Source organism: Cygnus olor, chromosome 4 (genome assembly GCF_009769625.2).
Source record: "Cygnus olor isolate bCygOlo1 chromosome 4, bCygOlo1.pri.v2, whole genome shotgun sequence".
Classification (NCBI taxonomy): Eukaryota; Metazoa; Chordata; class Aves; order Anseriformes; family Anatidae; genus Cygnus; species Cygnus olor.
In genome coordinates this window covers 46,521,615-46,546,702 of record NC_049172.1, presented here as the reverse complement: position 1 = coordinate 46,546,702, position 25,088 = coordinate 46,521,615, and the positions used below count along the sequence as shown (strand labels likewise).

Here is a 25,088-nt window from a genome sequence, read left to right as displayed (position 1 = left end):
AGTTTCTTCAGTAGTTGTAAAGAAAAACTTGCTTCCACAGAAGGGTTTCTTGAAATACCTGCAGTTCTCTCTTATGATAAGTTTCAATTTAAAAGCAATCCCCCCCCCTCTCCACACATAAATTTAGGTGGGATGGGAGCATCCTGCACTGGCTTTCCTTTTTTTTTTTTTTTTTTTCCTCTACCTATTACATATACACAACTGCCTTTCTACTTCTCTTTCTATTGCTCCTTGCATCTCTCCATTCTGCTCCGAGAATACCTGCAGCAGCTGACCACAGAGCTCGTGCCCCTGTTTCAGGAAAAGCATTGTTCTGCACTTGTTGAACCAAAAAGCTGTGGCAACCTTCTCACTGCTAGAGCTGGTGTTTTTGCTGTGTCTGGGCGAATTTTAGGTTCTGCATGCATTTCTGGTTTTAATAAGCTCCTTTATTTTAATGCTAAGAGAATTAATCTAAACTCACACTCTCGGCAGCCTGTTCTCAGCCAGAATATTGTTTTCAAACTGAGGCAACACCCTGTTTACATAGATAAGCAAATTCACAGTCCACAGAGCTTCTTCCAGTTGGAGCAGCTGCTGAGCACTTAACAGTAAGGGACTGGGAAGCACATGTTTCACATACATAGCAAACATTTCTTCTTCTGAAGGGTAACCAGATTTTTCTCTTTTTTTTTTTTTTTCTGAAGAGTTGAAAGCCGGAACATCTGCTTCTTGGCCAGCCATTCTTTCCCACAAACACTGCTTCTCAGGTTCAAAAAACGTTGGTTAGGTTATTGTGTGTGTATGCGTCTCGGTGCCTGTGTTTCTGAAATATGCCCAGAAGCACACGAGGGAAACGCAGCGAGCTGTTGAACAAGGCAGACTTTGTAGTGGGGCTGTTGGCTCGTGTCTGGGTGCCTGCCGTGCAGTGGTACCGCGTGCCCAGCAACGTGGTTCGTGGGACCCTGCGTATGCAAGAATTTGGGTACACCTCCAAGAGCATGGTCATTTCCAGGTAAAAGTACGGTCACCTTGGGCAGCACAACTGCCGAACTGCCCCTCCTCTGGCTGTCTCTGCAGTGCTGCTGCTGTCAGAATGATGACAGTGGACAAGGCTTGCTATCAGAGCGTAAATGTGGTGGTGCCTACTTGTACCAAGGGAAAATATTAAGTACTCATAGTCTGAACTTCTCAAATAAGTCAGCCCTTGAAACAGAGAACCGTGTTTTTCTGATCTCAGTTCCTAATTCAAATATCGTAAGAAGTTGGCCACTTTTTTTTTTTTAAATGTCCTCTGGCTGCTAAGCTCTGAAGAACAGTTAGTGCAGGCTGTGTGCAGAGAGCTGGGGTTGCATCTAGACTTGAGCACCCTACAGCTGAGAACAGCCCCATTCTCAGGATCTTTACCAGGTGTCTTGGCACTGAAAATCCCAAGTACTGCTTCTGATGCCCTTCACCTGGCACGTAAACACACAGAATGCAGGTGGTTGCTAATAGAAGCCTGAAATCCTTCAGCATAGTGGTCTTCTGCTTTCCTCAGTGAAAGCTAAACTGTGTCTGAGAACTGTAGTATCGAGTAATAATTTTAGCATCTGTAGGGCCTGCTCTCTGTCTTACTCCTGCAACACCAGTATGAAGTAGGTCCCTGTGAACCACAAGAGTTCTGTCATTTGACACAAGGTAGAGTACAAGTTGCTTTATATTACAGCTAAGTTGTTGTCTGAGTGTTTCTGCTAACAAAAAATATCAAAGAGTACTTTTGAATGTCCTGGTGTCCCAGGTCAATTGATTGTCTGTTAAAATCACCTCTTTTTTATTTATTTATTTACTTTTACCTTTAGTCTACATCATGCTCATTTTAGGTAAATGAGAAGAAAGCAGCCTAAAGGCTGCTGTGATTCTGTGCTTTCTCTTAAGCACATTTTTTTTCTTTTTCTTTGCAGGAAGAGGTAGGTAAAAGGCGTATGTATTCCAAAAGCCTGCTTGGTGTGTTTGAGCATTGGAGAAGGAAACTGAAGTAATTTCAGATGTATTGCAAGTTCTATAAATGTTTCAAAATTAGCATCAGCAAGACAATGGTATTCCCAGCTGAAAACGTGGGAATGTGCACACAGCACATTCTAGGCTTGTTTTAGGGGTGGCTCAATGTCTCTGCTAAAAGGAAAATTTCTGCGCTAGTCCTCCTCCCTTTCTCTCCACCCAAAATCAAATTGTGCAAGAGATAAAGTCCCAACCTACAAGCTTATGTTTTACACTGTTTTCACTCCCGGCTGGCCCAGAGACCAGGTCAGCAATTTATTCCTACTTGCAAAGCAGAAATGAGAATAGCACCTGTTTTAAAGATACAGAGGTGAGGTCCTTTCTCTGACTACTGTTGCCCACTGGTATTTCTATTAGACGTAACATGATCTGCGGGTGGCAAATAAGGCCAAACACGACACAACAAAAATAAATTGCTGCTCGTTAAAAATATATTTTAACTGGTAATGTGTTTTACGCCTGTCCCCTCCAGCCTAATTGTGCTCGGGCCCCTGGGTCCCCACCTGTGATATTGTCCACATGAAAAGTGCTTCCTCGGTGGCTTAGTAATTGACTCCTAAATATTGTCAGTCTTTACTTTCCCGTCAGCTACCTTCAGGTTGGCGTGCTTTTAAAGCACTTACGTTACAAGACTGTTTCACCAGACAGCAGGCTGGTCTCTTTATATTCCCACATATTCTGTCTGCTCAGCTACATTGAACTCCAGTGTGTGTGCATTGCAAGAGTTTCAAAGTAAGGTGAATCATGGCATGCTCCACTTAATTTGCCATCTTGTAGGTCCTAGGCCAGCAAAGCCCTGGGATGCAGTTAGAAACCTGCTGTTGTTAGCCTTTAGGATGTGCTTAAAGACAGTTAGAGAAGTGCTAGAGAAGTGCTTAAAGAAAAGTCTGTATTAAAATGTTCTCTTAAAGAGCAGCAGTGTTCTGCCTTAAGGACGCAGGAAAGGCAAGGGTTTAGGGAGAGCTAAAAGTTCTTGTAAGATAACTGATGTCTGCCTTTTAGCTCTAATCCCTAAAAATTGCCTGTCGTTTTTCTCCCCTCCTCAGGAATTTAGTTGGTCTTCTGAACAGTGTTGGCCCTTGCTATAACCTTTGCTAGCACAAAGAGCTCGTTTGCTGCTTCACCTTTAAAACAATGATGGACAGCCTTCTTGTCCATGGGCAGTGCTCACAGAGGTGAGGCCCTTCTCAGGAGGTTTTCAGCTCTTCTTTGATATGCAGCATTACTCAGCAGTGGACCGAGACCACAGGTTGGACTGTCCCTGCAGCATGGCAGTCCGGGGCAGGTACTCGTACCTGTTCCTCACAGGTCCTAGCCTGATGCTCTAGCCAGGGAGAAATAATCCTTCAGGTTTGGAACATCTTAAAGAGCCAAGATTTAGCCTAGTCTGAGGAATGTAATTCTCACTGGCAGTGTTTACAAGGTAGGAAAAAATGCAAACAAATTCTACTCAGACCCTGCAAGTCTGATCAGTGCTCGCAGATGTCAGTGGAAGCAGGTGTGCTGTCTTTGCCGAACATTGAACCTGTCTCCCAGTGCATACAAATATACCCCAAATAATGGGCAAGTCCTGGCATTTCGGTGTCCGTGATGAAGTCTTGCTGGGAATCAAAACCAGTTTTAGGAGGCATGTTCCAGTGCATGAAGTAATGTATATAGGAATGAATCATTGGCAGGTGTTTTTTATTATTTTTTTCTTATAACTTGAAAACTCGCAAATGGAACCGGACCCAAGCATACAATATTTTCTCAGATTTTGCATGGAAATTCTGCATGGAGCAGTTTGTTTCCTCTAAAGATGAAGGCAGAAGGCCTTCATGGCTGCATGATCCTGTCTTTTAACCAGAAGATTTCAGTAGCTTTTGAAGCAGTTTGAAGAACATGCTTCAAAACCCAGGAAAACTCAGCACAGAAGTCATCACAGTTGTGGGCCCGACTCTTAACCACACGAGTGCTAGCAAAGCATAAGCCAACTGTAAGCAAGGGGTAAATGTAGTTTGTGCCTCTTCCGAAATGCTTTTATACTCCCTGAACAGTATGTAATGATATTAATGTATGTGAGAATTGAGTTCCCAGTGTTTATTGATATGGTGGCCAAAGGAAAGCTGTGTTCTTATTTTTCTTGCCTGGGCAGCTTTTCAATTCTTCCTTTTTTCTTTCATGAACCTGGAGCATGACACACAGATCACACAGTTCTGTTTCATTGGTTTGAATGAGTTGGATGAAACAGCCCTGAGGGTGCTATTCAAATTAAAGTGTGTGCAGGAGGCTGGAGAGGATCTTTGTGATTAATCAGGTGCGTGCCATGAGCAAGGCGGCCTGCCCAGTACATGCAATAGTTGTCAGTATACGGATTTATAGGAAGCAGTGTGTACCATAGTGTACAACTTGCAAAAGTTTTGTAGTTTAGGTTTGGTACAGAAAAAAATTCCAAAAGAGTTATTGAAATGAACTGAGCCTCTAGAATTTGGGGGGAAACAAACAAACAGACATGGAACTGAAATTTAAACACTGTAGGATTTGTACTACTTGGAGTTTCTGCCTGTGCTTGAAGTACCCAGAAGTTGAATTTCTTTACATCTTTATCCCCATCTAATGGCTCTACTTGCAGCGCTTCGAACTGGCAGCACAGGACCTGATTTCAGGCCAGGGGACCGGAAATCAGTTCCCTGATTTCCAATGCTATCTCCTAACTGGAGATAGCATTGGAAAAATGGTCCATGTAGTTGAAAAGATCAATAAATACCTGAATGAACTGGTTATTCACAGTGGCTTCTTGTTTGTTTGTTTTAAACTGGTTTGAAATATGACAGGTTGGTATTAGCCTTTTCCAAGGATCACATACCTATGCTCCTGAAGAAAGTGGCCCCATATTTAGCATAGCCAAGTGCAGCTCCTTATGAATTTTCAGCTTTTGTCTATAGGAAGCAGCAGATGCAAGAGGGTTTGGAATAATGGTATCACAGAGTATTTGTTTGGTGTAAAAATACACCACCGAAGATGGAAGCAAAAAGGATAAGCAGAGAAATGTAGGATGTTATGTAGGATGTTCCAAATCATGGTTTTCCAATCCTGAACTTCGTCTACCTCCTCAGCATCTCTACCAGGGAGAGGGATATATTTATATACATATATGAAGTATAATAAATAAATATAGGAAATGATTACAAGTATATTTATATAAATATATGGAGAGATTTATATTTATCCTCTGTAAATATTGCATCTCCCTTTTCTATGGGTTTGAACTTCTCTTCGTGCCACCTGCAAAAGGTCAGAGCTTTTTTCTTACAATCTCCTTGAACTTGGATATGCAGGATGCAAATTGCATTTTCCTTTCCATGGTAAAACCCTCGTTGGTGAGAGGCAGCTGTCAGAGCATTTCCAGTAGCCCTTCTCTCACCCACTAACACTGCCTGGTCTGCTGGCCCCAGCTGTGCCTCTCCCGCTGCCTCTTCCAGCATCAGCACTGGAGGGAGCGTAACACCTGAACTCACTCTATGTGGAGTGGCAACATTTTTGAGACATGTCTAAATTTTGGAAGGAAATATGTATTGCTTGCTCTCCTGGCAGAGTCACAGTCCCTGAATACTGCCAAAGCTTTCTGAATCCGTTGGTTTGTGTCCCCCTTGCATATGGCAAAGGAACATGCCCTCATTTGCATTTCCTCGCTAGCGAAATGCAGGTTTCATTCGTGTCCAGCATTATCTGTGTCCAGAATTATCTGTGGCTCTCTCAAAAGCATCAGTAACACTGTTTCCTGTAGGGATGTGCAGGCTCTTGCCAGCCAAATTTATGCCTGAAGCAATTAGGCACAACTGCGTGGCTTTGAGCAAGTCCCACCTGTGTGCTAGTGCTGAAGGCAGCATTAGGTCTGCTCCTCAGTCCATTGAAACTACAGGAACTCCTTGATCCTTTGTGCAACTAGAAACAGCACTTCTGTACGCCTCTAGTTTCTCATCAGAAAAGCAGTAAAAGAAACTCTATGTTGCTAATTTGTTCCAAACTGTTGTAATCATAAGTCAGTTTACCCCAGTTGTAAACACGTTCTGGTTTTAGGCCCAAAAGCTATATGTAAGTGTAGCTTTCAAACCTCATCTTAAATTAAAGCTGTTCCACCTTTCACCATACAATATGTTCTTGAAAACTTACAGATGGATGTAAAACACAAGCTCCACACTTAGCTGGGCTTCTTGTATTAGAGACAAATCAGAAGAGGAGCAGCATGACTTTTAGGAGAAGATTTTCCTGTTCATGGATTTAATGTTATTTTTTATTTTCTCTTTAAGTTATTTTTAAGTCAAGAGCTTTATCATTTTGGGAGAAGAGTGTGAATTTGTGCAAGTCTTCTCTGAGGCAAAAAGGTGTGACGTGACAAGTTTAGAGTATCTTAAGAAAATTCAAGCTGATTCATAGTTTAATGAATGAACGCTTATAGGTGGTTAGAAATGAATCATGGATGAGGAAAGAAGAGAAACCATGTTGACGGATGGAAGGATCAAAGGCCTTTAGTTCTGAGAAAGAGGCCTCAAAAGCATACCTTTAACATAAAACATTTTTGTTTAGATATTTTGGTTGGTTTCTTAGAGTTCATAAAGCAATTTTGATGATAGTCTGTATGCTTGCCTGTAGTTTGGTGTTGATTTATAGCTGATAATTTGTGAACGTTACTTCAGGAGATAAATTTTATAAGCAGAAGAGCATTGAAAGATAACCCTGTGTTTAATATTGCAAAAAATACTGTAACATCTGTCAGCTCTTCAAACAATTGGATCATACTATGCAAGTCAAGGTATTCATTTAAAACTAACTTTTTTGAAGGATGATGAATCCTGTTCTTTAGATGTACAGCATACCCCTAGTTTTGTTACAGAAGCTTGGATACAACGTACGGTCACCTTGCGGTGTGTGAGGCAGTCTTTTTTTCTCATTGCCTCGTCTCTGTCTTTACCAGGCTGTCCAGACACACAAATTGGTTGTTCAAAATGGGGCGTGCTGAGAATATGGAGAAGACATGTTTCAAGATGGTCAGATGTATTGCAGGAGATTCTTCTGCCTCTTTAGATCAACAAATCGATGGTACAAAACTGCAAAATGAGTAACACATGTTTTGATGGAATTAAATGTGAAATTGGAAAAGGAAGTATGTCTTAGTATAACAACAGCTTGCCAGATAAACCATTACACTCTAGAAATCTGCTGCTGTTAAAATAAAGAATGCTTTTTGAAGGAGTTCCATGTGGTATTGTTTCCATTTCCCCTGTATTCAAAAAAAGAAATATCACCTGATTTCAGTTGAGTAAAAACAAACAGGCATAGAGCTAAGACGTACTTTTATCACTCACCTACCTACTAACCTCTCCTCTCAGCATTTACTTTTTCTTATGCGGGTCCCAGGATACATGAACTCTTCTGTCTTGTAAGTCCACACTCATCCTACCATTTCTTTGCTTTTTGCATTGTGGAGGTGTGTGAAGAACCTTCTACCAAGCTGTTCTCTGTTTCACTGGAAAATAATGCAATTAAAAGGTAAAGGAGCACAGAAGGAGTGCAGAGAAAATAGGAAACAAGGTTTCCCATCAGTGGAAAGCCATCCCATCAGTGCCTCTGCCTGTGACATGCATCTCAGCAGCAGCATGAGAGCCAATGTACTATATTCTTCCATGTGTTATGACCCTAACATGCCAGAACTGCTGCTGAATGCATAGCTGTCCTCCAGGTGCCCTACTGCCACCTTCAATTCAGCGGTGACATGTGTAGGTGCAAAAGCTAATTGGGTAATTTACAGAGGCGTGAATTTTTGACTGGTAAATCTGTTCTTTTTGTGTTCTCCTACTTGTAGCCATCCTGCTTTGGTTGGCTGTATTTCTAGGCATGGACTTTGCAGCACTGTTTGTTTGTGTGTATTTGAATGCTCACATTTTTGCTCTGCTACTCATCAGCTGTCAGGAGTGAAATGGCACAGGCGTGGTCTTGCAGGAGAGGGGGCTGACGGGATCTGCTCTGTTCCCTGATCATAGCGTGAGAGAGGTGTATATGTGGTAACCCATTTCTAGTCTGTCATCTTTCTGAAAAGCTACAAATCCATTGTGAATATTAAGTTGAATAAGCAAAGCTTTTTCACGGCTGTAGAGTCACATCCCAAAATAAGTAACGTTCTCACCTGCTTTGATCCTGTAATTAGAGCATGAACAGTAGCACCGAAGTGTGGTCACACAAAAACACCCTTCGTTCAGTTCTGTTGCTGAAAGGTAGGTGTCCTGTGGCATTCAGCTGTGTTAGGGTTGTCTGCGTAGGGCTGGCAGATATGGCCCAGGGACCTATGGAAAATCTCTGCCCTCACAGAGTGGCAGCAGGAGGCACGGGGAATACACAAGGGCACATTGCATGATACTGCACCTATGTTTATTTTCATTTCAACTCTGCCTAGCTTCTCTTAAGAATATGCCATAATACGTTGTAACAGGAGTGTCTTAACAGAAGTCTGGCCCAGGTGAAGCTGAAAATATTTATATCATTTCTAAGTGTTTTTACACAGAAAACTGAGTGCATATGTATGTCTCCACCCTTCATTTGTGGCCTTCTTTGTGTTTTTCAGTCCATAATCTACATTCGTGACTATAATTCTCGTCACCAGGAGGTGTCTGCATACATCGACTATGCATACAGACTGACAACAGATGATTTTGAAGCCTACTTCAGTGGGAAGAAGAGACTTTTACCTCGGAAAACAGATCTGAGGTATTTATCTTGACTTTGTTTCCACTTACTTGCTTTTAGGCGAGAGAGAGATTTAAATGATTTTGAGTGGGAAGAGAGCCTGTGAAAGTGTTTTGCACTGGATCAGAATCAGTTATAGAGAACAGCTTAAAGGAAGGATCCTGACAGATTTGTTTAGTTCAGAGAATAAAACTTAAAAAGGACGATACAGCCGTTGCCTGTCTCTGCGTCTTTCAGTACCCTGAGGAGCCTGTAAATAGTGACGTGCTTTAATGGGTAAGAGCATACTTATGGAGACATGGCAGACTAAATAACTACACTCAGCAGTTGCCAGAACATCTCTAGCTTTCCCCGCTCTCCATGAAGTCCTTGGGAGGATGCTTCGCTTTGAAAGGGGATCACGTGCACAAGTCTCATGGTGGTATGTTACCTATGATCAGTGATAAAGTCCATCAGTAAGCTGTTAAACAGAAGAATGTATTTTCTTTAAGATATATCCTGTGCCATTGTGCCAAGAGATATACGTGTGAGAGATGCTTGCACGCGTCTGTACGTGAAGGCCAATTTTAAGAGGTGTGGCAAAGCGGAGATCTGCCTGGGGCCTGGGCACCAAAGCTGTGTGTGAGGCAGCAGGTGTCCTTGGCAACGGGGGAAGAAATTGTAAAAATTTCAGCTAGTGCTGTGAATTAGTATGGAAGTCTTCTCTTCCCATGTGCTAGAATGTAAGACCTGTGAACAGCTAGCTGCCATGCCATATGCTGTTACTTATCTCCTGGTGAAAAGGTGCCCAGTACGAAGAAATTACTGCATTTTCTCAAATTTCTGAGAGTGGTTTTCTGTAATGCAAATTATTTATTTGGAAGCAATGCAAATCACTGCGCATGCTGTTCAAGTCAAATTCTGGTGCTCAGGATAGAGTGTTGGAGGGAACAAGTGGATTGGTGAGGTTGTGCCATTCATTTACAGTACAGCAGATGTCAGTAATGAGGCAAAGAAGCACACAAATTTCTCAGTGTTGCCTGAGATGTGAAGCAAAATTCCAAATTTTACACTTCTAAATCACAGTGATGAACAGTCCGTTGGTGTTTATAACTGAATTAAGAACAAGAGTGAACACAACATTGTGTCTGCTTTGCATGTTATGACCTGTCTACATATTAGAATATTATTAGAGGCTCATAAATAAGCCTTTTATGTTATCATCATATGTGAAAAGAGATGTCACTGATATATCCAGGAGCTGTGCTTAGTCCTGCTTATTCTATATTGAAAAAGTCTCATTTGATATAAGCTTCAACCTCTTTTTTCCTCCCTTGTGTCAAAACTACTACAAACTCTTCATAAACAGTTTTGTATTTTCATTCCTTCTAAGGGTAGAATATAGCTTCATTTTACTTTACTGTTAAAAAAACTAAAGCATGTGCTGGGGGTGGGGGGGTTAAGGCATAACTTATATTCTAGTTGACCAGCCTCATATATAACACATGGAAAACTGCATCTGAATTTACCAGTGGAAGGTAGAGGGAAGTTCAGATAAAGCATGCACAGTGCCAGGAAGACCACTCTGTTTAATTTATATATAGGTATGAATGTATGCAGCCTAGTTAACGAGGTTCGTATACAAACGTATAACTCTCTATATAAGTATACCTATAGATCAGGACATGTTGGCACATTGGTACACTGGCCAAAGAAAAAACCTTTGTGGTTAGATAATGTGATTCTGGATGCATCCTACACACGGCTTTTCATACAGGCCTCACCCTGTCAGAGAACATCTCTAATAGTGATGCATTTCTGTTGCCCATAGCTCACACGTATTGTCGAGCATCCCATTTTGCATCAGTTAGGTATCTTCGGAGCAGCACCTTTTTTCCTGCCATGTCTCTCGTGGTTACCATTGTGAATGTTATTGGCCAGACAGAGAACAGGTATGAGGAAGCCCAGGACAAAAGCTGGTACCGTAGAAGTTTGAAACTGGTGAATTCCCTTTAAGCACTATTCCCCACTTAATTGATGTAAACTCAACTAATGAGTGCAGAGCTCTTGTCAGACATTTGCAAACCCTTGCGAGTGAGTGCCCCTGGCCTGTCACAGTTCAGCACGTGTGTGAGGAGCATTCTTAGATCCACAAACCCAGGAGGGTCCCAGCAGGTGGTACAGAATGTGACAAAAGGCCCACCTTCCCTGGCCACCAAGCTGAGTTCTCCTGCTAATTTGTAATACGTCTATTACAAGAGACATTTCGATGATGGCTTTTCTGGAGGTGTCAAGTAAGCTGAAATGGGCAGGCTGAGGGTTCTGGCATATTGTCTTGTTTCTCGTTCATTCCTCGTTGGCAAAAATGGTAGGCAGAGGCAGGGATCCATGTGGGTACATTGAGGCCCACCTAGCCATTAGGTGGCCAGCAGCTTCTTTTGGAAGAGCAATGGGCAGAAGAAGTGGGGGCTTCTAACTTTGACTTGACCCTGAAAAAGTTTAAATAGAAGATTAAACTTTGCTGAACTTGAGCTCTATGCTGCAGGCTAATTTCGTTTGTTAGCCTGTGTTGTGCATGCCGTATAAAAATTGATCAATTTTTGACCTAGGCTTTGAAATGCAAGGCTGTCCGTGGTAATAGTAATGAAAGTGCATGCCAGCCTGGATCCCTCTAAAATTTAAATAAAAAGTTTGGATTGTTTTCCAAACCACAGCAGCAGAGAAGGGCCTAAATTTGTATCCATTCTCTAAAGCAAAATGGTAAAAATCTCTTCACAGAAAGTGCCTTCTATTCCCATGCCTTCTCTATAATCTTTTCTTTCTGGTTGGAATATTGCTTTTTAATTAACATACTTTAGATTTTGTTGTGTGACTGATATGTTCTGCATTACCCATTCAGTGTATTGCACAGCCTATAATTCTTCTCAGTCTAAAATTTTCTAGATTTTAAGCCCAGAAAGAACTGCAAGGACTCTGTGAGCTGGTCTCCTGCAGAATGCATGCCATAAAGTTTAGCAAGTCTTGAATATACTACATGGCTGCATAATTGACAACTAGTTTAGAAAGGTATAAGGTTATGATTTAAAAATTGCTGTTGGCAGAGAACTTACCATGTCTCCTGTAAACCTTTTTATTGAATAGATAAGTATGTCTTGTTTCTTGCTATAAGTCTAAATTGGAACTTCACCTGCTGGGTGCTGTATTTGTACTTGTATGTCAGATTAAATACAGCTTTAGGGTTAGACAAGCTGTGATTACCTAGGCTGTCATCAAAACTGTCTTCAGCCATTCTTCAGTGATCTATAAAGATTTTTCTTACACCTAATTGTACATTTAATGGTTATCCTTGTCTTGGCAGCCTTGTTCCTCTGCCTCTTTATTTTCCTCCATGCTTCTTCAAAATGTGTCAGATGCTGTTTGTCGATGGAGATAATTTGACTGTATGTATAGTTCTGTGACCTCAGCCTTTGAGTTTCTTAATGAGCCTCTTTTCATCACATTTTCCTTCCCCAGATACTTATACGTTTAGGCAGATATAAAAATGTCCTAGTGTAGAGGGCAGATTTATTTCCTAAGCTGAAAGAATGGATGAGTGTTTCAGTTGAGAAGGGTTGTTCCTAAATTCATTATATCAGCTTAAGTTGTTCCAAAATGCTGCCTTCCTTCTTAAAGAACAATTCAGTTTGGGAAATTGCCTCACTCAGACCTTTCCAAAGCCCTTGCTCTTGGTTGTATTTACTTTTAGTCAGTTGGGAGATTGATGTGTAAATCTTGGATTTTGCAGGAGAGGCTAGTATCTTGTGCAAAGCTATCAAATTATCTTTTAAATACAGAAATCAATACTTTGCTGCAACACGTTTTTTAATTAGCTGTTTGACGCTGTCAGAAGATATTAACTGTCAGAAGATATTAAGCTCGGTCTTAGGTATCCCCTGAATCAGGTTCTTGCTCGCAGTACAGCTTAAAAATACTGAACAATTAGGTTTATGTGGGGTTCATATTTTAAATCCTGTGGGTAATATCAGAGGCTCTTGTATTTGATCTACGTGGTTCCTCTGAGTATTTTTGCCATTTTATTGCATTGACCTATCAAGGGAGTATTATTTATATGATATAATCCTCATTTGGTTCCAGTTTATTAAATGAAAGGAATGTGTTAGGCAGTAAGCTCTTAAGAGGTCTGGAATCTGGACTGTAATTGAATCCATTCCTTCTCAGCTAATTTATGTAATCTGATGAGAAACAAGTGTAATACAATTTGTTCAAAGAAAATGGAGAATGTTCGCTCCGTGGAACAGTACCAAAAAAAGTCTGCTGAATGAAGAAGCACGGCAAAAGACAAAGTTTGGGCTGCCTTTTGTCTGTTCAGCTGTACTTTGAGCAGCTCTCTCAGTTCTGTTTGTGAAGGAGGATGAAATTCACGTCTTGCAGTAGAATCGTGCTATCCTGATTTTGTGTGAACTCCTGCCCTGGGTTTTTGTTAATTTTCTGTGGCACTGTGATAAATATGGTATGTATGATATTGTATTCTCTAGTGTTTTATCTTCACGTCTAGCTTGTGGTTGCAGTGTTTTCATTTCTTCTTACTAGTTCACTCAGTCTTTTCTAAAACAGATCCGGATAAGGAGCCATTTATTGTAGAACAAGAGTCCTAGATTTTTCCCTGAAGTAATGGTCTGAAATCACTTACTTATCTCATCAGAACTGAAACTTGTTTGGTTTTGGCCCCAGCATGCACCAGCTTGAGCCTGGGAGGTCCGGCATTCAGGGCTTTGTGGTGATACACCTCGCCTGCGATAGGAGTGCATCATGACACACCGGTACTTTCAGATGCGGCGTGTTGTTCTTTGCTATTGGCAAGAACCATCCCATCAGCTTCTGCCCTTCTTTTCTTGCAGTTCAACTGTGGTCTGTTTTGGCTACGAGTGGGCGTAGCGTTTGGCAGCCATATATTAGATGGGGTTGGAATTCCCTCCCATTTTATTGTCAGGTATATACCAAGATACCATCTGTTAATCTGTAAAGACCTGTAAGCCAGATCATGGCCAGCAAGACGTTCCCAAGCACGGGGCGTGAAGCAACATCTCCCTTCCCTGCTGTACCCCACAGATCTGAGAGCAGTTTACAGAGGAGCGCAGCTTCGACCCTTCTTGCCCTGGCAAGAGCGGAGAGGGAGGGAGATGCACTTCACACATTCCACCATGGGCAGTCCTGTGGTGCCAGGCAGAAGATGTTCAAAGCTTCTCCTGCCTTGGGGAGCAGGTGGCAAGGCAGAGCCAAACTCCTGCTGCACCCCAGTTGGGGATCCACATGCAGGGGCTGTGGTAATCCCAGAATCTGGCCTGATGCTACTGGCTGTTGTTTCTCCCCAGCCAGGACGTGCTCTGAGGCTGCAGTCTCAGGCTGCCTGCAAAATGATCGATTAAACCAGCTCGAGTTAGGAGCAGGTCGTGTACAGCAGGTAGCGGGCACCTGTCTTTGGTGACACCTCTTCTTGTGCATCTCCTTCCACCTTTGGGGAGCAGGATGTTGAATGGATACAGGAGGAAAACAGGCTGTATTTATATTTGGGTGTTTTCTTGGTGAGGGTTTGGGTATGTTTGTTTTGTTTTGTGCTTTTTGTTTTGTTTTCCAAATAAAACAGGAGGTTGTCCTTGAATTTAAAAATCCACAGTCAGCCATGTCTATGATTGCCCAGTGGTGTTTTTACTTCAGGTGGCTCTGAAAGGGAAGCCTTCTGGTAACCCATTCCTGGTGTACGTCTGCTGGCCCCATTCATTGCGTTTGACAGGCCACTCTCCAGCTATCATAGATAATGCAAAAGATGTCAGGTTCTCAATAGTGTTGGAATCCTGCAAATCAAAAGCTCATTAGTGTCACTAACGATTGGGTGCTATGGATATTGAACATGAGTTAAATCCAAAATTTGTTTGGGGAAAACAGGTGAAAACATCTTGAGTTTCCAAAACGTGCAGTCACCAATCTCAAAAAGGATTAGAATCAGGCCCCTGATTAGCAGGGATTACCATACTGCTAGTGATTTTAGAGTGTAAAATAACTCAAGGTTGGAAAAAAAAATCTCCTTGACATTTCATTTTTGTAAGGATGTTGCTGACTGATAGAATAAGTTCTGTTGGGTCCCTTAGAAAAGAGATACTCATCTCAAAGAATTTGATGAGAGCAATACTTTTTTTTGTCCTTCACAAAAAGTAGGTATGGGGGGGGGGGGGGTCAGTTCTTTGTCACCATACTTCATGCTTACAGACCCATCTGCTTCTTTGATTACAACTGCTTTCTGTGTTTGTTGCCTGCTCTCTAGGTAATACTAAGCCAAATGCTGTTGATACTATGGGAAAACGAATGACAAAGGGTGTGAAAGTAGGGAACCCAAATTAAAATGAACCCCCTGTCACCACAGATGTGTCGGCTGGAGCCCTTTAGCCACACGGGGGAAAAGTGTTCCCCCCAGTGTTTATCTGCAACTCTTGAGTCCTTTCCTTGTGTAATAGTGTTCATCACATATGTGTCTTTATATTATGACTCACAAATAGCATGGCCTGAATTGTTTATTTTTATTTTTTTTAAGATTTTCAGTACCTACAGCTATTGTTGCTTTTAGTAGTCCTTATGTCCCTCCCAGGGCTTCAGAAAACCAGTCACCCCTTTGAATCCAATTCATGCATGTTGCTGTCTCACGGTTATGATGTTTCATCACAGCCTTAAACTGTTTAGAGATAAAATGATGCTATTGTGCCGAGAGGAGAAGGGGCTGTGCAGAAGTACGGGGGGTAAATCTTAACTGCTGCTTAGCTATACGAGGCATCAGGGAGCAAGTGGCAGGTAGACACATAGGTAGAAATTAGACTACATTCAGACTTGACGTTTGCATGTGTGAGAAGAAAATTCCATTGCTGCCAACTCAGTAAATGTTTAATTTGGAGATGTATACTTCCACATCTGGCTTATACTTAAATACATCAAATATTGCCAAATATTGCTTCTTTCACTTTTAATTTCTCCCCCTTTTTCTTTTTTCAATTGAAACTTTAGTCCCTTAAGAAAGATGAAGTCTCTTAAGGGAAAAGGTTGTCTTTTTACAGCTTTGAGCAGGCTACCTTTCCTTTGAAATAGGAAATGGAAAATGCAAATTAATAAAATCTTTGAAAGAAAAATTTTCAGTGGTTGGGAAGGGCTGTCTAGCTTTCTATGTCCATGCAGTCCTACCACGCAAAAGAAGGGAAGAGTAGGAAAACCCACTCGGAAAACACAAATTGGCCACGTGCTTTTTTGGAAAGTGATTTGGGTTAAAGCTTCCATGTGTAATTTGAGAGGCAGAAATGATTCACGGCTGTTTACTTGCATGAAGACAGTGTTATGATGCACAGACAGATGCATAAGGAGATCAGACCTAAACATGATAGCTCTCTGCCTCTTGCTGATTTTCTGAAAATGAAGGGAACAATCTTGCAGCACTCCTCCGTGTATTCGCTCATTCAAAGGGAGCTCTGCAGGTCACGAGATCCAATACCATATATCTTGCCTCACCAGATAGCCATGTATCTTCCCACAAGCCTCAGTTCTCTCTTAATGTGGACCAGAAATGATACTGAATTAATCTTTGTGATGCTGACAATAGATATGTGCTGGTGCTGTCGGGCTGGTTTTTATCAAGCTCTTCTAAATCGTTCCGTTGTTTGCTTAAGATCTGCCAGCCAGCGTGCTGCAAACCCGGCCACGTCTCATGCGTGGAAAACATGTCTAGCCCTTTCAGGCTGCCTTTCGAAAGGCCCCTCCAAGGTGCCAACCAGAACGGGCTCCCTGGCATGACTGCGGTGTAACTAATAATTGTAGGAACAATAACAGCTGGTGGGTTAGGTCCTAAGTAAAGGGCACGATCACTTCATTCACTTCAGTACTTAGAAAAACTCTTAAAGCATACATTTACATGCATTTGTAAGAAAGAAAACTGACTAAGGCGCCTCGATTGGGGCTGCAATTATTACTGAATGTGTTTGCACATAAGATATTAGGAATCGTTTAAGTTAACTGCTGTGTGTGTCATTAGTTGTATTGCTTATTGGAAAATTATGCCAGAAAGAAGAGTATATGAAGTGTGGTGGGAGAGGGAGAAGAGTCAGGCAGCCCACCAACCCAAAGCAACAGGTTGGGCTGTCACAATGCAGCCGAGACAAATCTGCTCGGACTCCACAAGAACAGCTCTGGTTTGGGCTGCAGTGCCAGATCTGGTGTTGCTTGTCAGTGAAGCACACAGACGGAGTGCTTGTTGTGACACTGCGGTGCCCCCTGGTTCTGTGAGTACTCTTCTGGAAATCTGGTGCTTTCGGCTGGCTGTCCTGTAAATGTCAGCCCAAGTGCCATGCGGCGATCATGAGGCAGTGTGATTTTTGCCATGCATCGGTGTCTGAGAAACCACGTTTTCCTTTTAGTTAGACAAGGAAATAGCTGTGGCTGAAGTCGGTATGTCCAGATTTCTTAATGGGTGGTTGTAGGGAATAACTAGTACTTTCTTTAGTGCTTTCTTTGCCAGCTAAGCCCTAATGAAAAGTATGGTAAAATCCTTCTGTGCTGCATTAATAAATAACAGGTATTGCCTGGACTGCTAGCTGCTGTAGGTAAAGCTGGGCACTTGTGGCTGGCAAGGGTGAAGTCCAGCTTGCTGATCGCTGAGTCTCACCATAAGCACTGTTTCTCCCTGTGCTCAGCGGCGTGAAGCCTCAGCCCGTGATAGACTGCCCATACCCGTGCCTGGCCTAGGCCTAGGAGACCTGAGGTCATTTCTTGATAGTTATCTTCCAGGAACCAGAACTAATACCAAAGGGGGGATCTGTAGAGGCATCTATTTTACCTCCTCGGAAAAAGCTTGCCCTAAAACTTCCAAAACTCCGCTTTGGGAAAGACCTAGTGTATTTAAAATGTTCAGGATGGAAAAAGAGAGGGGGAAAGGAACAGGGAGAGACAACCCCTAACGAGCTCCGAATAACTCAGTCATTATTGGCTTTTGTGGCTGCGTTTTTCAAGCTCTCCTGTCAGAGTTATGCCAGTAATTAAATATCTGATGAAGGATGGATATGCAACTGGATTTCCCACATCCTTGGTGAGGTCTGAGCAATCAGGGTCTTGAAATAAACATTTGGCTGAAAAATTCCTCAGTACCCTAAACTGAACCTACTTATCTCCTGTGCTGAGGCTGAGGTCTGCAAGTAATTTTATCGCGTACAAAAAAGTATTTCCAGTTAAAAGTTGTTGTTCAGTGTCACTGTGTTCTCCCTTATTTCTGGATTACCATGATGCCACATACCTGTCTTTTCTCCTGCAAGATGCCAGTTAATCTTTTTGCTTCTGCAACTATTCTTAAAAAGGAATACATACTTAAAAAGCAGCATATGCTGCCTGTACCACTTGGCGTGCCGCTGAATTGCAGCACTTCTCAGCTTTAAAGCTGTATCTCTCGAGGGGTATTGGGAAGGTAAAGAAACCAAATTCCTGGCCTGTAGCAGAGATTTGTGTGGATAAATATTATATTTCTCTGTGGGTCTGTTGATTTCTTTCAAAAAAAAAAAATAAGGGGGGGGAACAATCTTTTTTTGTTTGTTTGCACTACAGAGTTCATATTTATGTCTGTGAAAATCTTTATAGGGCACACAATAGTGACTGTATTTTCAAAATATCCCTAAGGCACTGATGTTTACAGAGAGCAGATGGAAGTCTGGTTGATGAGTCCACCAGCCTTCAGGAGAAAACTCGAGTGCTGTGCTCAGGCCTCATCCACTTCGAGACAGGGCAGCTTGCTTTGTGCCAGCAGGGTATATTCTAAGGAGGAATAATGGGCCTCAGATGCAGAGAGCTGTGGGCATTAAAAGGAGTGTCATGTCCTTTGTGGCAAGTTGTTTGTTTTTTTTTTCTGTCATCCAGCGCGCCTCCTGTCTGTTCCTCCATGTAGGAAGTGTCTGACTTGTTGTCCTCTTCTTTAGTTTTGTTTAAATCCCATCCCAGTCTTGGTGCTCTCTGAATTTCCTGGTGTCTCCCTGCCTCCTTTTCCCCTGTCGCTCCCAGACGCTTCCCAGGAGCTCTCAGAACTGGGCATTCCTCCGGGAAGCCCCATAACACCTCCTTGTGTTGCGCTTTCCACGGGAACCAGACCCTTCAAGGTCAAGGCCCCCTCGTGCACTCCCTGATGCCGAGCCGTGGCAGGGGTGACGCAGTGTCCTTTTGGTGCAGCCCTCCCTGGCTGCAGAGCTTGCAGCTTGGGTCACGGCGGCCACCCAGCGCAGTGCTCACAGCTTTTCTCCTTCCCTTTTATCCTGGGCTTAATGGCCAAGTGGCAGGGAGTTCCCATGCTTTTTCCAAGTGAGCCCACTGGGGCTTGCGGAGTGCAATCTGAGTCTCCCAGCCCCAGTAAATTCTTTTGGTGCTTTTCCAGGGGCTGCAGTGTGAGAGCAATTTAAGGAAATAATGTAATGCACTGCTATAGTAAAGATACCATCCATCTGCACATGATGACAACTTAACTGCAGGTACTGTATGGGTCCCCCAGGTTATATTTATTATGTCTCTGAAAATGACCACGAGCTAGGAAAGTGACTTAATTCCTTTCACTGATACGGCATTTTTGGAGGACATGTTTTTCCCTTACTACAAGCCTTAAATAGGCTATCCCCCCTCCTGCCGGCCCCCTTTCTTGATTAATGCCTGGAGACCGTGGATTTAGAATGACATTCCAGGCTGATCTAGTAACAAGGTTTGGATGTGAAAGCTGCAAGTGTCGAGCCAAGCTGGAGTCCTTGCTATGCCAGAAATGCATTGTTTCAGCGCTCTGTCTGGGTAGTGCACCTGCGCCTACACACTGGAACTGCCACCGAGGAAACCTTCCTGCAGACCTGCTTCTCATTACATCCCCAGATCAAAATGTTCTTTGTAATGACATGGTATCTGGCCAGCTCCCTCTCCTGTGCTGGTATACCCTGAGGTTTGCGGTATACTGATACCACACTCTCCAAGATGTTCAAAAGCTCAGATAAACATTTGGTAATATGGATTTATGGCCTTCTCCACACAGGCAGATCACACATGTTGTAACCACACTGAAAATATTTCCTGAAGAACAGCAGGAGAAGGGCTGGGAGAAACATGGGCTAGCAGTTAAGGTGGGGAAGGAAAGGTAATTCTTCTGTTCTTAATGCTCCCAGGAGTTAATCAAAACTGCTCAAAACATGTAGTAGAGTTAGGTAAGGAGAGACACATTCTGTTGGAAGGGAACGTTCAAAAGATTTCTCACATCATACAATCCCACATCATATGATGTTATGACATATAATCCCGATGTTTTCAGCCTGAAACTGATAGAGAAAAGTCAGAATTTTCACAGTTGATACTTCATATGGCAAACCCACAAATGATTAATCAGACCTCTCAGGTAAGCAGACAATGTCTTGATAATGAGCAGCGAGGCAGGGATAAAGGGTGAGAGTGCTAGTTTTGATCTGTGATTTCCTGTGTGGCTTCAGACCTACATGTTTGAGAGGAGAGGCACAGTCTGCACATGCCACTGCTGCGTTTGTCTCATGGGCATTGCCTACGATGACCCCATAGACAGACGGGGAAGGACGGGCAGAGCACCATGGTGGGGGCCTTAGCCATGGAAGGCCCCTCCCTCATCGGCAGGCACGGGGACAGGGACATCCTTGAGCCGGCAGTGGGACATGGGGACACTTGGGGCTGGGACAGGGTTTGGTCGCAGTCAGCTTGGGCCACTGCTGCTCTGGGCTGCAATTCGCCAGGGCGCCTGCAGTTTCCCCTGAGAGCCTTTGCGTGTGTTCAGTGGGTGGGTGTTGGTAGGATTCTGTCTGTAATTGTACGGTGATTTTCCACTATGCTCACATTTGCATTTAAATATGGATACGTGCCTGGAAAGGCGTGCACATCAAGAGATGCGTGTGGCAGTGGTTATTGTAAAATGAAAGTTTTACAGAAAAAAAAAAAAAGTGAAGCATAGCATGGATTACATTGTGCTCTGGACTTGTGAAATTCTGTCTTGAAGAGGACTGGTAAAAATTCTTAAAACATGTGTAAGAGGCAGGAGTTGTGGTAGCATATAGCTCTGGTTGAGTGCATAGGAACCTGAATGTATTGTCAAATTCCAGTTGAGAGTAACCCTTTTTCTTGCTGTTGGACATGACAATATTCTGTTCTATATACAGCACAAACATAATTCCAGTACTCTAAAATATTCAACTCCATGGAGCAGATGTGGAAAAACAATGATTACATCAGCTATAAATCATAATATTTGAGAATCTAGCTCAAAACATTAAGGAGGGGAACAACTTATCTATCCTTTTTAATTTTAAACTGCTAGAAGGTAATTAATCTGCTATAAATCAATTTTTTTCCACTGTAAAACCATTGTGCTGTTGCGGTGTTTCGGGGAATAATTAATTTTTTTTTTCCCATGTGTACACCCCACACATACTGTCTTCAAAGAGAGATGTTCCTTGAACACTTTTTTTTTTTTTAAATCATTGTTTTGCCAAGTTCTGGTCTCCCTCTTTTGTCTATCACAGTTTGTAACATAGCTGCCTGTTCTGCTTGGCAGGAGAATGCAACGTCATTGTAACCTTTTGGCTATTCCCCTTGTCGCTTAATCCCCTTTTGTGTTGGATGACAGTTTTTGTGTTTTCTTGCAGTCTTACAAATGTCGTTACCTACCTGTTAGTTAAAATCAAAATAATCTTACTGTAGCTCTCAAGGAACTTTATGGACATGTTATTTTGAGAAGTACGGAAAAGACTTTGCTGTCTCTGTTTTTATGCTGTGGAGCAAACTACAAATACTTGCACGAGACTTCTTGCATTGCTTCCACGTGAGAGAGAACTTCCCAGATTTGCAAAAAGGCCATTCTGAATATTCTTTTATAAAGGAAGAAAAATGCTTTGGTCAAAAAGGCAAAGAGGAGGGTTTTATGCATGTTACGTGCAGACTTGTAAGCAGCATTTGAGGCTGCTCTCACTGAAGCTTTGTTCTCGACCTGACTGAGACCAAGGCTGTTTCATTTTTGATTTTCTTTTTCTTAGAATTGCAGTCTTTTCCAAACGTGAAAGCGTCTTGGTCTTGGAGGACTCACAGGAGATGGGATTCACTCCTGTTCTCTGAATGGTGCAAAACCACTCCACTCTGTTCTTTAGAGTGTTTCTTAAAAAATGGAAAAGTGATAAACATGGGACAAAAATTAAAAATATCAATCTTTTTGTATTATCAAACTGATGAGGGAACAGAGCCAGTCTCCAGGAAATATTCATCTACACTTCAGGCTTAACATGACATTTCCTTCTACTTATTGCTATGCTAATGTTTTCCCTGGTAATTAGTATATCTTTCTTGCCACGTTTGGGCAAGTTCAAACCATTGGCTTGATGCTCCCCGCTTACAATGCTTTCATTTTGAAGTAACACCAAAAATGATGTCTTTTGACCTGTGAAAATCGTCCATACGTTATTGAAGAACTGGGATCGTTATTCCTGTTTTTTTTTCTATCTCTGGTTTTTGATCGTTGCACTTATATATAAATTCTGTCAAGTCTGTTTTCCTAACAGTGCTGCTGTTTGACACTGACCAGTGTCTCAGCTAGATGCCTCAGAGCCAATTTGCCATTGCTGTAACATTAATGAATTTTTCAGATTTTATTTCCTATATCCATCAGTTAAATTGTTCTTTCTTTTTTTTTTTTTTCCATGAGCATTAGTAGCCATCTATGATGATAACTGCCATTTTATTTTTCAACAAATATGTTTAAAGTTTTGTGTTTCAGGAAACTGTAAGCATCAGCAGTATGCGAGAGACTGTAGGGAAAGAACTTTCCATCATCTTTTGAAGTTGTGTCAGACCTTAACGAGGAGCTGTGCAGCACAGCAGCCCTGGGAGAAGATGTCCCCTTGATTCCAGGGGGGTTAGTTTTACAGCCTTAACATGAGCCAATTTGATGCTATCAGATGCAGTAGGTTTTTGAAGCAAACTGCTTCAAACTGAAGCAAAACTGGAAACTGAAACTGATTTTTTTGTTATAACTTATGATTATCTTATGATGTCTAATTCTAGGGTGAGTATCTCCTGTAAAAGATATGATTTTACAGAGTTCCAAGCTGATGCTCTGTCAGAAAGTTAGTGAAATTAAGCAGTAAACGATTTTGAAAGTCAACGCAGTCACATAGCAATGTCCAATTAAAGCTGTGTAGGATTTGGGGCATCTTAGCCATCTAGTGCCACTGTTCTTTTTGTATTGAATGATTTTCATAGTTTCAGATTTTCAGTATTATGATACCCTCAATCCTATGTATTTGTACATTTTGATGGACATATGCAAAAAGAGTCAAGCACACCCCTTCTGTGCTCTGTGAGTAGAAGGGTAAGCAGTTCGTGAATATAAGCAAGAAAAGTATTGCTTCTAAGTTGTAGCTTTCTGAGGAGGTTGTTGTGGTTCTTCTTTATCTGTAGTATGGCAGTAATATCCTCTCTACACCTGCATATTGAAGGTGAGCAAGGAGAGTGATTCTCACTGCTTTAGCTTGTTCAGTAGGCCTGTTCTTTAAGGAGCTGAGGATTATGTAGTCTTTGAAACTACCTTGTTAGGCATACACTTTCTGGATATCTGATTCCTCAAATCTTACAGAAATGTGTAACATTCATGCTGTCAGGTGTTTATCTAAGATGTCTTTTTTGGAACAGATTTGAAAAGTATAGCCTCAGTAGTCAAAAGTATTGGTTTTATCCTGTTGGGAGTATGTGCTCTTATTTTTTGTAAGGAGTTGTACTTTGTTCGCTTTCTGTGATTCAAATAACCTCAGGTGGTTTGCAGCTAATGTGAGTAACAGTTACCAAGGCCAGCTCACTCACTCACTCCGTGGCTCTTTTTATTGGCTCCCTCCCTCCATCACATCAGGTCCGTGATCTGTCCTCTCACCTGCAAGACCCAGCAGATGCTTTCAGACCACTTGCCCTGTTTATTCACGTACCCGGCAGCCTTCAAACACATGAAGTTCTCCTGCAGCTTGAGTCTCTTTTTCCTTCTTCTCTCACTGCCTATTGGAACACTTACACCCTCTTCCAATTCATACAGCCTCTTCCTGGAATGCTTTTTCCAACCCAAGCATATGCACAGCTTGCAGTGCGCTGTGTAGTCCCATTGTATTCAATGTGTTTAATGTAGTTTCGGGAACTGGGGCCTACATCCTTTTTATCCCTCCAGATTTCAAAGAGGTTCTGGTTATAGACTGTTTCTCATTTTAATGTGACAGTAGATGACAGCATTTGACTATCTAGTTCTGCATGTGTGTCTCATGTGCTTGGGCTTTGCAGTCAGATTACAAACTATGGCTCTATTGTGGAGAAGAGATAAGGAATGTGAATACTCTGTATGCCATTTTGCTTTATTCGTATCACAGCTCTGCCGCCTTGTTTGCACTGAAATATAAAGGTTGCCTGCCTGATCTGCCTGATGCCCTGTCATCTCTTTGCTCTGTTGCTAAACGTACATTTAAATTAATTGTGTCAGACTCCCAGATCAATAGTATGTGTTTTGAAAACATTAAAAAAAAAAAGTGTTCTCAATCATTAAGCGGATTTGAGCCACTCAAACTATATGTTGATGTACATCACACCAATAGTGGAAATGTGTTTAGTAATGAGTTTTATCAAACCTTTAGTAGCAAAGAAACCAGACAGTGCCTTTTTCTGTACCAAACATTCAACTGTAAGAAACTTAACTGATCATACAAAGGCTGGTGTTGGCAAGAGTGAGGTGCCTGAAGTTAAACCTTGTTTTTTAGGTAACTAAATAAGTAGTGCTTTTAAAAAAAAATTGTTTTTACATTATTGGCCATTAGTAACTGTCCCTAGATTTAGCAGCACCCTGGGTGCTTTGGTCCAACTGAATCCTGGCAAAACTCATCACTTAACTAGTATTGGTGAGCTGGAAACTGCAAAACCCACATCCCAGCAATCTGCAGCAATTTTTGCATCCTGAAGCCAGGGTTTGTAACCCAGAGCTTTTCTCAGGCTGTGTTTCCTAACAGCCCTTTGGATCTAGTCAGCTTAAGAGTGACTCCCAAAGAGCTTTTTCCTCAAGGCAGGTTTGCCCTTTCCTGAAAAGCTGGCATTTTTGCCACTCTTTACGATTGAAATTAGTGATGCATTCTAAGCTCTCCTGTTCCTGTGTGTTTAAAAGCTGAGGTCACTGGGATGCAGATAAAGTCCTGAGGGTATGGCAGAAAGGTGGAAGGGGGTGCAGGAGGCAATTGTAGAGCAATATTTTGAAAAGGTGCCTAAAGAGTAAAGAACTGTATTCAGAATGTGTGTGT

General features: G+C 42.1%; 1 protein-coding gene across 2 annotated transcripts in view; it reads left to right on the top strand.

Annotated features, from left to right (window-relative positions):
* CFAP299 (cilia and flagella associated protein 299) overlaps positions 1-25,088 on the top strand; it is a 191,827-nt gene that overhangs the window by 151,110 nt on the left and 15,629 nt on the right. For both annotated transcript variants that reach the window (XM_040555849.1, XM_040555850.1), the window contains exon 3: positions 8,618-8,760. In XM_040555849.1, the coding sequence (XP_040411783.1) occupies positions 8,618-8,760 (143 nt within the window). The remainder of the gene's footprint in view (positions 1-8,617; positions 8,761-25,088) is intronic.